The sequence below is a fragment of the Octodon degus genome, unplaced genomic scaffold (genome assembly GCF_000260255.1).
Source record: "Octodon degus isolate 3935 unplaced genomic scaffold, OctDeg1.0 scaffold00297, whole genome shotgun sequence".
Lineage (NCBI taxonomy): Eukaryota > Metazoa > Chordata > Mammalia > Rodentia > Octodontidae > Octodon > Octodon degus.
The window spans coordinates 935,916-949,689 of record NW_004524873.1 but is presented as its reverse complement, the minus strand read 5'-3'; the positions used below and the strand labels follow the sequence as shown (position 1 = coordinate 949,689).

General features: G+C 43.7%; 1 protein-coding gene across 1 annotated transcript in view; it reads right to left on the bottom strand.

Annotated features, from left to right (window-relative positions):
- The window catches only part of Susd1 (sushi domain containing 1), a 210,349-nt gene that overhangs the window by 40,345 nt on the left and 156,230 nt on the right, over positions 1 to 13,774 (bottom strand). Inside the window, exon 12 of the mRNA XM_023707549.1 lies at positions 11,682 to 11,695. Within this exon, the coding sequence (XP_023563317.1) occupies positions 11,682 to 11,695 (14 nt within the window). The remainder of the gene's footprint in view (positions 1 to 11,681; positions 11,696 to 13,774) is intronic.

Sequence of the window (13,774 nt, the reverse complement as noted above, 5' to 3'; positions counted from 1 at the left end):
ACCCTGCAAAACTCTCTTTCAAGTATAATAGAGAAGAGAAATACTTCCATGACAAAGAACAACTAATGAATTTCATGATAACAAAGCTAACCCTACACAGACTACTAAAAGATATTCTAGAGAGGGATCAAAATGACCACAACTCCATGAATGAGAATGGAAAGAACCCACCAAATAGGGCAAACAATTAAACATAGGAGAAAAAGAGGCATACAACAGCAGTCTTTCAATTGTTTTGTATACAGCAGCAAAATATTTCCATCAGCATACTCTACAAATGGACTTCTCCTGTACCCCTAAGAATATGGGTCATGATTCTATACAGGTCTACAGGGTGGATATCATGGAAATAGCAGTAGCTCAGTCCCACAAGTGACACTTGGCCACCAGTAAGTACCATGGAGGCTGTCCATTTCCATGACATACTAGAAATCTGTACAATATCCTATTACCAAACTGTTAGACGTGCTGGTCATATATGTGCCATTCCAGTATTTATGCTATTTTTTATTCTTAGTAATTCTTTACTATCATGAAAACTTTTTCTTAGTTGAATTGTTTTGAAATATTTAATTTCTAACTAATTAATGTTTAATTTTCTGAATATTGTTTAATATTCAGTTTTAAGATTTATACTGTATCTTTGACTTACAGTCTACTTATACGACATGGTATGATATTTTCTCCTAGTATTAGAAACTTTAAAAAGTGTATTTCCATTTTCCATTGACTTTATATTACTTCTTCCTTGTCTTTCACACACACAAAAAATATGTATATAACCCATCATAAGATTTATACTGTTTTGTAGAAATCTTCAATGACCTTTTCAATGGGTTCATATAATGTATTTTACATAGTCCTGCATAACTAACATTTTGAGAGCTCTTTATTCTTTATCCAGGATCATACAGAAACTTCTCTTGCCTTCTGGATTATGCTCTTTGTTATTTTCTATATGCTATGTCTGGAGGTATTACAATATTTCAAGTTTGTATAACTGGAAAATATTTTACTTTTAGTTTTCAAAGGTATGTTTGGTAAGCATAAAACTCAGTGAGGACAGATCTCTTTTTTTTCTTTCAGTCCTTTGAATTAATTAGTCTAGTTTCTTACCCACTTGTTCTTTTTTTTTCTAATGTGGAATACAATGCTATTTAATTTTGTTCTTCCATAGCTAATATTTTTCCCCATAATTTTATTGAGAAACAAATAGCAATGAGACAGTTTCAAACCAAATTGGTAGGACAGTTTCAATAATTAACACATTTCATACGTTCTTCCTAGTGATTAATTGCTGTACTAGATGCGGACATGATATCCTATTTACAAACACTATTAGAACAAATCCCTCTATTCATTAAGAGAATGTAACTATACATCTATTCTAACCATTTTGAATACACAGATACAAAATGGACATTCATCTTTATACCCTTTTTTTTTTTGTTAAGTTCTGTTATTTGAATATTATAGGTGTGTTAACTCAGCAAAATATTCTAAAAGAGTCCAGTAGTCCATAATAGTATTGGGTCTTCTGCTTCACTGGCAATGTCAGAAATTGTTGACCTGAGTCCCCTATAGCTCAACATAACAGCATGGCTTTACTTCTTATACTTCATTTTTATACTTTTCTTCTGGATGGTTAAGACCAACATAAAGCAAGACCTATGCAACAAGAGTTGTAGCTTTTGGGTCTGATAAGGTCAGTGAAATCTCCTCAGGATTTATCCTGAGATCCTGCACCTCAGATTGTAGGTCCATTGTCAGTGTCAGCTATGTGGATGAGTCATGGCCATTGGTAGGCCAATGTGCTCTCTGTGAAAGCCTGAGAGAATGTTTTCTCTACATGTGACTCTCCTTAGGCACACTGTACATCATCAATCACTTTCCTCTTTGGCCCTATAATCTCCTTGATCAGAAAATTTGGGACACTACTGAGTTACATGACATTACAGTACAAGTTCTCATATGTCCTGAGTCTTAATTGACCTTGGAAGGCTAGGGTCAAAATTTTGGCTTTCCTTGCAGCCCTCCTTTTTCTCTAATTTGGTCTGTAAACTTAGGTTGTTGACCCTCCAGAAGAGAAGCTTATTTTTATTACCATACAACCTAGGCTGTTAAGCTTAAGCTCACTATCTGTCTGAATATCAAACATCTTAGGCATAACACAGAACAGGTATTTTTCATCAAGTATTGATATGTTGAACTTTAAGTCCCTAGAAAATATGATGAACATTTAAAAAATAGAATATATTTTAAAAATAGGCATAAAGAATTATATAATTCTTATGTTTATACATAAGTCCAAAAATCTAACCATATACAACCTTGAAGCAGGACAGTCTCACAACATTCCTTTTCCTGTCTCCTGCCTTCATTCACCCCCCTTCTTTTTGAACAATCATCTATCTGAGAAACAGCACAGCCATAGCTAATATTTTTTATGTACATGCTTTAATGATTTTTTTCTTTACAATTAGTTTTGGACAATTTCATTTTTTTGTATCTTGTATGATTTTATTCAAATTTCTTGTGGAAGAGTTTCATTTTTCTTGAAAATGTGGTTTTTAATTTCAACTAAATTTGGAAATTTTAAATCTTCAAATATTTATTGCCTATCCCTTTCTACTTTGAGAATTCTTATTATATGAATATAAGTTTCTTGAGTTTGGCACGGAGTGAACTATTATATGACTGATCTGTAAATTCTTTCTTCTTCATTTTTATTTTTGACAATTTTATTGTTATATTCATTTGTTTGTAATTATTTTATTTACAATGTACAATCTATGATAAATCTCATGCTATGTATTCATTCAGAAATATTTCTCTAAAACTCACACTGCCTACATCTTACATCTTCTACATTTCAATATTTGTCTACAATTTTAATATGCTATGCAATTATTGATCTTCAATAAAATTAATGAGGAAAAAAAAGTTACAACCAGGCTGGCAGTGCACGAGCCACCAGTCTACCCATGAGCGACACCGGGCACTAGCCACACACTGGATATGTCCTGTACTTGCCTCACATCATTTAATCTCCTCACAATGCTTCTAAAGGGATGTTCTTTCTGGAAGCAATCATTTTCTCCTTCTCTTGGTGTTCTGACTTTATACCATGTGGTAGAAATTCCTTTCCTCTCAACATATTAGGAAAAGACTCCCACCTGCCCTTCTGTCCATACAATTTGTGGGAGAACTAGTTTGACTGTGGTTCTCATGTCCCCAGCTTTCATTTCTTTTTCTTTTTTACGTGGTGGGGCCACCCTGAACGCAGGACAGGTGTTTCCACTTCCTGTTCCCATCATCTATCCATTAAGGAAAGCCAAATCAAGGCCAAATCTGAAGCCAGGTCTACATTTCCCCCAATAGATGCAACATTCCCACAGGTGGGGTGCAAGTTTAGATGAGGGAGGAAATTGCAGGAAGCTTTATTTTGGCTTCAGGCCCAAGCCAGCTTCACCAGCAACAAAACTGATAACTGGATTCCTATCTCATTCTTGTTGATATGTTTTTATTCATCCCTCAACTCAAAGGTGGGACAATTATGATTAATAGTTGGAAATTTTAATTTTACAGATGAGAAAACTGACTCATGGGAGGCTGAGTTGCTTGCCCAGTGTGACAAAGAATGTCACAGAGTGAGGATTTGAACCCATTCCCTGATTTGTCTCTTTCCTGTTTGCCTTGAGGTTTTCTGAGTGCTGGGCCCCACTGATTTGAGCCACCAGGCTTTTGTCACCTTGGAGTGAACTAATAAAATCCTGATACACTGAATTGGCAAAGACTTTACTAGCAATCAACACAGCAAAAGAATTCACTGGTACAGTAACTGCAGCATCAGAGATCTACATGGTGTAGCTCACACCCACATCAAGACCATAGTTGAGACAAAGAAATTATTATAACATAGTTGTTCAGACCAAAGGTTTGGGGTTAGTATCCTGCTTCTGCCACTTGCTTCCAACTGTCTCGTCTCTAAGATGGGAAGAGAAAGGGTCCTTACGTCTTAGGCCTGTTGAAGGGATCAAAGTTTCCATCAATAACAACTAACAATAACAGATAATAGGTCGATGCACACAGAAAAGAGTGCAGTGCCCTTGGCCGCCTTTATAATGCATTTGCTCCACAGCTACTGATTGCCAACTCTATGCTAGGAAACTCTGCTTCTGTTGGTTCATCAAGTCCTCACAGCAGCTCTGTGCACTAATTATCGCTATCTGATCAATAAGGAAATTGAAGCTCAGGCCAGTCCATCACTCTCCTAATTACAAATGAGTCAGAAGCAGGGTCCAGGTGCATTTGACCCCAGAGTCAACATTACTAAGCTGCCATCACAGGTCAACATGCTGCGTTCCCCTGGCCTGAGACTCACCAATGGTCTGGAGGTATAAAACTTGGGCCCACAAGTCCTGAAGCAGAAAGGGGCCCCAGTGCCCTTCCCAGTCCGAGGTCAAAAGGAAAAGAGGTTGAGGTGCTTGGGGGGTGCCTCATTCCAGGCTGTCTTAATTAGCAGTGTTCTGAGGGAGTGGATGAGTACAGAGAAAAGTCAGGAATGACCCCAGGAATGGAGGAGGCAGGAATAGGCTTAGCTCTTTTCTCACTCTAACAGAGACGTATTAAGGGTGCTATGACTGAGTCAGGCTCTGTGACATAGCAAAGCAATGCTGGGTGGGACAAGGCATCGAAACAAGCTAGACAGCAACAGCAGTGTCCTTAAATCAGTGCTGAAAAGGGTTCTGGTGACTGGACAGGGGACTGAAAGGGACCAAGGTTTGCTGTAAGCTACACAACTGCTAAACTCCCAGAAGATGGGCACCTTGCGCCAGACTTTCTCTGAGTCTGCATAGGTCACCTTTATATATTGTTGACTTTACATCTTGGTTTGTGTTCTCTGTGTGCTTTTGTTCTGTAAGGAGTACCTTCCCTCCCTCCCATAGGGTTCGTATGAAGCTATTACCACGCACAAAGTGCCTCCAGCCTAAGCCCTCGCAATCACAGATCACCACGCCCTGATTACAGACCTGCTCAAGAAGAACAATTCATTTAATTTGAGGACATTAGAAGGCCTTATTCTTTTTGAAGGATGGCTGTAAGTACCAAGTAAGCCAGGAGTGCAGTGCCCACCCTCCAGGCCTGTGTGAACAAGCCTACAAGGGCAACACAGTGAAGGAGAGAGGCAGAGAGGGAGAGAAGGACAGAAAGAGAGTGGGTGGGGAGAGACAGACAGACAGACAGACAGACAGACAGACAGACAGACAGACAGACAGACAGACTGGCACAGAGTGTGCAATAGGGCTGGGAGGACCAAATGAGGCTGGATCTTGCCATGCTCCAAGCAAGAGCCATTCCTGGACTTCCCAGTTCTGTAGACCAACAAATTCCACATGCTTAAACTGCTTTAAGCTAGATTTCTGTATTTTGCAACCCAAAAATCCCTGACTAATTATAGAATGTATATAGCACCCTGATATTTTGCTGAAGGGCAGAACACACAGCTGGGTGCTGGGGAAACGCTGGCGCTGGGCCAGGTGGAAGCAATCGCTGTGCATCTGCATGAGAATTGCCATGAATCCCAGGCACATCTCCAAACCCTTGGGCGGCATGCACAGTGAAGACAACAGGAGAGGTGACCTTAGTTAGACCCTGGGCTAGGCCACCTCTTCAAAAATTACGACTGCATCAACTCAATAGGAGACTGCAGAAAAGGAGGACCTGGAGAGAGAGAGGAAAATAAGAAATATATAGACAGAAATGCCACCCATGCCCCAAACTCCAAGCCCTGTGACAGTGAAATTAAGGTCTAGGAGGCTGGAATGCACACCCACGACTCTATTTACTGGATCAGGAATAGCTCTGGTGGGCTGGGGATATAGCTTAGTGGCATTGCGCCCACCTGACAAGCAAGAGAGGTGGAGTTCGATTCTCCACGCTCAAAGAAAGCCAGAAAAAGCAAATAGCTTTGGGGTAGAATCCCTCAATTACAACACACAATAAAATCTTAGACTACCTGGGTCTTCATAGTTTTCAAAGCTCTACGACTTGTGTTTTTCCTATATCTGCACCCAGCAGATTCATCAGTCACCTCTATGCTCCAGGTTCTGTGCCCAGTGAGGGAGACATCCAAGGGAGACTTGGTTTCTAAGAGCTGATAACCTAATAGTGAAAGAAATTTTGTAAACATGAGGTGCTTGGAGCTGTGATAAAGTTACTCACAGAGAGTTCCGGGGCACGTGCAGAGCCACAAGATAAGGAGGAAGAAACAAGGAAACCGCAGGTGGTTCAGGACTTCGAGGCTCCATTCCAGCAAAGCAGAGGTGGGCCGTGAGGTCAGAGAGTAGGTGCAGGTCAGATCTGTGTCCAGGAAATAATGAGTCTTTTGAAGATTTTTTAGCAGACTTGTTTCAGAAATACAATTTATAGAGTTGACTGGAAGAGGACTGAGGAAAAGCAAAAGCATAGGTTGCCCAATAATCACCAGAAGAGCCTAAGTCTGAAGGAAGTGATGACAGCACTGAGAATGGAGGAGAGCGCAAGTCACACTCCATGAAGAAGAGGGACAGAATGCCATGGGAGGAAGCCACTGAGTTGGTGACCATGTCCTTTGTCAAATCTGGAGGAAAGTTTAGAAGCAGCTCACTTCTGGACCTGCTTGGGAAGGGAGTGCATGTGGAACTCTCTGGAAAAACCAGCAAGATGTCCAGGTCTAGGACCAAGAATCAAACTGGAGAAGACATGGAGTCTGTTGTGAAGAGCGGTGGGCATGGCTCCCAGCAGGACCAGATAAAAGGAGAGCGGACAGGGAAAACAACAGGCGCAAGAGAACCCAGTGGCTTCTAAGTGTTAAATGCAGAATTTCCTGGCCTGGGGATGGAGCTAGTGGTAGAGCCTAGCACAGCCAAGACCCTGAGTTCAGTCCCCAACACTGCAAATAAATTAACTAATCCATCAATCAGTCAATCTAGAATTTCTTCTGAAGTCACCCAGTCATGGTGACACAAACCATGCTTGTCATTGATCCATAGGCCTGGCAGAGACTCGGGATGGGAAGTAGGGGGTCACCTAGAACAGCCTCCGCTATAGCGAAGGTCTCACATAACATCTTTATTGAAGGTCTATGTCAGTGTCAGGAGTCCAGGAAGAAATTTCACGGTGCATGTGAAAAAGACAAATGCAAGGTTCTTGCAGCAATGAGGACCCAAGAGTAAAACGTCACCCTCCCCCTCTAACAATTACTGTCCTCTGGCCTTTTTGCAGCAAGTCCCTCTGGGCTGCTTTGTGTAACAGTAAAGTAACTGGTTTTTATCTCCCATTTCCTGTTGTTAGCTCACAGGGAGACTGGCACTTCTGTGAAAGAAACTTCCTCAGGCTTTTTGAAGTTAGTCCTCTGTTCTTCTCCAAGATAAATAATTTTAGTTCCTCTAATCTCTTGGCTAACTTCTTAAACCCATTCAACTCCTTGCCACCCTCAGTAACAGCAGAACAAAGATCTCACTCAAGGGGCCCGGACCACAGGCGTGAAGGCTAGTCCTTGCTTGTTCAGAGCCACACTGCCCTTTTCCAGTCTAGTGTGTGCCTTGCTGTGTAAAATGCGCCTCTGTCACCTGGCTGACTCAGTCAACACGTGACTTCTCCACTGTTTTCTGCCCTGTTTGCCAAAGGCTTTCCCCACCTTATTATTTAAACAGTTCAACTTTTCCTCCCGAATGTCAAAGCCCAAACCTCAGTACACTGGCTCTCAGGCATTCTGTGAGGCTAAACAACCTAGATTTGTCGTTCTGCTTTCCAAGGCTTGTCTCCCAAGCTGCAGTCCCGGGGAAATTCGCTCTCCTGTCTATTTGGGCAATTACAGATTACTGATCTGAACTGTATGAAACCCAAGGCAAGAACTGGGTCTGTTCTGAGCCGAAAAATGTGTTCTTTACCCCACGTGGATGTGACGGGAGCGAGTGACAGCAGAAAATCAGGGTTACAGTGAGAAACTTGGCAGAGTAGTGAGGAAATAATGGAAAAGAATTTGCTCCCAAAAATATTAAATATATTTTAAAATTACAAAAACTGAAGTAATAAGTACAGTGGAAGCCAGGAGGTAGGGCAAGTTACATAGATAGGACACAGATAGGACACAGGTCCTAAATAATTAACTTAAAGTGAACTGAAAGTCAGGACCTAAGTGAGTTAGTGCACCAGAGGGCCCGAGTAATTGACTTAAGCAAGTATCAGGGCCTAATAAAATACAAGGGACAAAAAGCAGGTCCCAAATCAAAAGGGAGAGATCTTGGAGGAAGTACAATACAAATAAAAAAAATTTACACTCTGACATCAAAGGCTTACCTGCAACCAGGTGCGTACACGTACACACATGTGCATACACACACACACACACACACACACACACACACACACACCCTGTTTTCTGTCCCATACTGGTACCAACACAGAGCTGGGTTAAAAGAGATGCAGACGCTGAAGGACCACCTGGCCAACACACAGGAGAGACTTCTCCTGGGCCAGCTCACACTGCAGTGGACACAGGGCACAGATTTTAATCTCACTTCTGTAGGCTCAGGGCACCTCTTAACATAGGACTATATTCGCTAGGAAAAAGCCAGCAACTCAACATATATCAATCAATGCAGGACATTTTCCAGAGGGCTTTCCACCACTCATGGGGAAGTCCTCAGTTTATTCTGCCTAGAAAATCTCCCAGGAGGAGGGGACCTTAGAAGCCTCAGTGGAAGGCAGGACCTTCTCCTCTTCTCTGCGGCTCTCCCTGAGCACCTCCCAACTGCAGCCTGGAGCCCAAGGGGAAATGGGCTTTCCTCACTGCTGAGGGAGGCAGTGGGAAAACAAGGAGCCTCCTGTGGTGCCCTGAACAGAGGGTGAAGGGCGGCACTGAAGCAAATAGCTCCCCTGTGATGGGCCAGAATGTGTCTGGGCTGCTGATAACAGGAGAGGGCTTAGCCCCTCTCTATCACTGCCTTGAGAGGCTAAGAAAGGGGGACATCAGATAAGTATGACTCGGACCCTCTCATACCTCCCACCTTCTATGTGTGTTTCAGATGGGAAATTCAGTCAGCCTTCTCCCCTCTGTGGACACACCTCTGGCATGTGTTCTCAAGAACTCAGAAATTTGATCCTCGCCCATTGAAGTGAAAGTGACTGATTTTTTTTTTTTTCTGCACACATGCAAGGATAGGATATCCACTGGGAGATAAAGAAACCTGGCCAGTCAAAGGGAGTAGAGATTACAATGCCATCCCATAGCTAGATCTATCCTGTAAAAGGGAAGGGAAATGGTCAGGGATCCCTCACATTCAGGTTTCCTTTGCCCTCAGAGATGAGAAACTTTGTAAGACATGTAGAGCTGACCCAGCTCTGCATGCAGGCCGCTATGGCACTGGGAGGGAAGCAAAAGGAGATACACAAGCCCAGTGGGCATGGAGAGGGCCAGCCGCTACCCCTAAAAGGACAAGGGAGCCCAAAGGGACAGAAGAAGGGGAGAAAACTATACCCTTGAACCATCTCTACCCTCCTTTACCCTGGGAGAGTAAACAGCCTCCACGGCTGCCTGCTTGTCCTCCCTACCTGGGGTCATTTAGCAAGTCCTTTAGACTGAAAGACCCACATCGGCATTTCCTCTTTGTGTAATGGGGTCAAACCCTTGAACAGGAGGAACCCAGTGAGTCCACACCCTTTTTGCCCTAAAGGAATTAGGACAGATAAAAATGGAACTGAGAAGATTTTCTGAGGACCTGGTTAAGTTTTACAGAGGTCTTTGCTAAACGGGCTGAAAATTACAACCTGGCTCCTACACATGTATGCCTTCCTCAGACACAAATTCTCACAACCACCATGATAAACAGGGTATTAATAAATGCCCCAAGATATGGGAATGAACAGTATCTTGTGCAAGTTGTTCAAGATCCCTATATTTTAACCAGGAGAGATCAGTGCCCAGAGATGTCCCAAAATGGCTTCTCATGACTGCATTGGGACATGTAAGACATGGGCTCTTTGTGCTTTACACCCCAGAGGGTCTTTGCGGATCAAAAGAAAAACTAGCTATTACCAAAAGCTCTCTGAAATAATACAAAGGGAACAAAATCCCCAAAGATTTCTATGAAAGACCAAAAGGGGCCCTAATTAAGCACACCAACATTTCACCTGGGTGCCGGAGATGCCAAGTTCTACTCAAGGATGTTTATTATTCAGGCAGCCCCAGAGAGCAAGAAAAAACTCAGGAATGGATTTAGGTCCCCAGGCACCCTTGGATGATATTCTTAAGCATGCCCCCAGAACCTTCTTTCACACAGACAAGGAACAGGCAAAGGCGGGAGACTGTAGGGACCAAAGAAAAGCCTCCTTACTTGCAGGTGTACTACTAGGAAAACCTGACACACAGGGCACCAAGGAGACTCTCATAAAGCCTGTTACCAGTGTGGGAATCTGGGCTAAGGATTCAGGGCACCACTCTACCACCCCCCTGTCCACACTGTAAAAATAAATGCCACAAGAATGTGCCCTTTTAGGTGAAGGCCACAGGGGCACATAAGCCTCCCAGGTGATGGTTCAACAGGACTAAGGAGGCCTGGTGTGTTCCTCTGAGGTTCCCTCTGTCCAGGTCATAACCCTCCAGGAGCCCGGGGTAACCCCACAGGTGGAAGATGAACTGGATGGGCAACTAATAACCCTCTAGTAATGATACACCTATGAGACACTGCCTCTTTTCCACATCAGACAATACCCACTGAAGCCAGAGGCATGAGAGGAGCTAAATCAGATCGCAGAAAATCTCAAGATGCAAGGCCTTTTGACACCTTGCAACAGCATCTGCACATTCCTAGTCTAGGTGTAATACAAAAGCCAACAGAGCCTGGAGGCCAGTGCAGGATCTGGGGTTTATCAATCAGGCTATTATAACCTCATACCCTCTAGTACCTAACCCTTACACTTTAATAACCTAGGTACTAGAAAGCTCTAAGTGGTTCTTGGTTTGGGATTTAAAAAACAAAAACAACAACAATAACAAAAAAAAAAAAAAAACCACTATTCTCTGCATCCCTCTAAGCCTAGACTGTCAGTATCTCTTTGCATTTGAGGACCCTTCCACACCATCCTGTTAGTTAACCAAGATAGTCTTGCCCCAGGAGTTTTTCTTTCTTTTTTTTTTTCTAATTTTATGTATTTGGCACAGGGTCTCACTATGCAGCTCAGACTGATAGTGATCCTCCTGTTTTCAGCCTCCCCAGTGCTGGGATTACAGGCATTCACCATGTTGTCTGCTCTTGGTGGTGAGCTCAGTGCACGCAGGGTGGGGCTGATACCCTATGTGGTACTGGGGATCGAACCTGGGTTCTTGTGCTTGCCTAGGCAGGTGCTTAGACCTCTGAGCTATATCCACAGCCCACCCCAGGAGTTTTGCAATAGTCCTCATACATTTGGACAGGTTCTTTCAAGAGATGTCTTGTCCAGAGGAGATACTCTTCAGTATGTAGATGACCTCCTGGTTTCTGCCCTGACCTCCTGGTTTCTGCCCTGACTAAAAAAGATTATCACACCGAAACTCAAGCTCCCTCAACTTCTTGGCACAAAGGGTTTATGAATTGTTTCTAAGAATAAGGTCCAAAGGTGCCAATTCTCAGTACAGGTTTTGGAGTTGATCGGCTTACCGAAGACTCAAGCACTGGAAAGGGAGAACATTAAGTCAATAACATCATTTTCCCCTTCAAAAACCTTAAAACAATTAAGAAGCTTTCCGGGAATTACAGTTCTGCCAGCTACAGATTCCTAGGTTGAAGAAATAGCTGAACTCCTACACCAGATGCTCAGAGATGCCTCAAACCCACATTGCAATGGGACCCTGAGGACCAAAGGGGCTTCAAGACCCTAAAATAGGTACTCCTCCATGCCCCAGCACTGAGCTTGCCAGGTGGCCACTCATTTAGTTTATGTGTTGCAGAAAGAAAGGCAATGGCAGTCAAGAGTACTGACTCAAGTTAAGAGCCTGAACAACAACCTGTGGGGAATGTGAACAAAGAACTAGACTTGGTGGCTAGGGGGTGGTCAGCTTGCTGAGAGCAGTTGTTGCTGTAGCTCTCCTGATCCCTGAGGTTGCCAAAGTAACCCTGGGCAATGACTTGACAGTCTATGCTCCATGCCATGTTTCAGGACTGCTGGCCCATAAGGATAGCCTTAGGATGTCCAATAGGCAGCTGGTAAAATACCAAGTCTTCCTGTTAGAGGGGCCAGCCATCCAGATTAAGACCTGCCTGCTGAGAAACCCTGCCATACTTCCCCATTAAGACATCAAGAGGACTGGCTATGTAAGCAGGTAGGGAATGGCACTTAGACTACAAGGGAAGACTGCAGGGATTCTCCTGGAAAAATCCAGACTGGAATCTCTTTACTGAGGGGAGTTCATTTGTAAAGCCTAGAACTAAAATGGCTAGATAGGCTACAGCAAGCTACTCTCAGACAACCAAGAGCTCAGCACTCCCAAGCAGGATGAGTGCCCAGCCAGTTGAGTTAACAGCCTTGACCAGGCATTGCAACTTAGAGAAGCAAAGTGGTAAATGTACAGATACTGAATCCAAGTACGCTTCCTTGGCCTTCATGTTCATGCAGCCATCCAGAAAGAAGGATATTTTTCTCACAGTCTTTGGATTCACCATCTGGTACCATCAGGAAACAGACCATCTCCTGAGGGCTGTATATCTTCCCAAGGGGGTGGCAGTAATACACTACAAGGAACATCAAAAGGGGAATGATGAGACTAACACAGGCAATCAGGTGAGCAGGCAGCTCAGGGACATCAACCAGGGGCTTTGTTGAACTCCTTCCCCTTCTAATGAGAACATTCCCTAAATAATATCAAGCTCAATATTCCTCCACTGAAACAGCCAAGGCCCTCAAGGAGGGCCCTCTGGTTGGTTATAGGCTGAGGATGGAAGGCTCTTCTTCCTGAGGTCAGTCAATGGAAAATTCCAACAACCCTTACCAGTCTTTCCTCTTCAGGGAAGAGGAGACACGACAAATGACTGGCTGCCTGTTCCTCAAAAAGGGCCTCAGACAGGCAGTGCCCCATATAGTTAGAGGACGGGAGACCTGCAAAAGAACGAACCCTCTTAGCATGTGGGGAGCCCCCTGCAGGTCTCCAGAGGCCAGGAACATGCCCAAGGGAAAATTGGCAAATAGACTTCACTCATATACCACTCATATGTCCTCAGCCCAGGGTTTTCAGTTCCTCTTGGTATGGACAGACACTTCCACAGGATGCATAGAGGCTTTCCCATGCAGGAAAGAAGAGGCAAGTGAAGCAGTCTGAGGCTTAGTTCATGAAGTCATTCCCTGATTGCCTCAAGGAATCCAAAGTGACAATGGCCCAACCTTGGCCAAGAGAACTCAGATACAGCCTCGGGTATTCCATATGACTTGTGTTGTGCACAGCACTCTCAATGCTCACAGAAAAGGTTAAAAAAAAGGGTAAGGCAATCCTAAGGAATCACCTGCATAAGCTCACCCTGGAGACAGAGCTTCCCTGGACCACCCTTCTCCCCACTGCCCTCCTAAGAATTAGAAACACCCCTCAAAAGTTAGGACTGAGCCCCTGTAAGACCCTGTATGGAAAGCCATTCCTCACTAAAGAAGAAGAGGAAGAAGAAGAGGAAGAGGAAGAGGAAGAGGAAGAGGAAGAAGAAGAAGAAGAAGAAGAAGAAGAAGAAGAAGAAGAAGAAGAAGAAGAAGAAGAAGAAGAAGAAGAAGA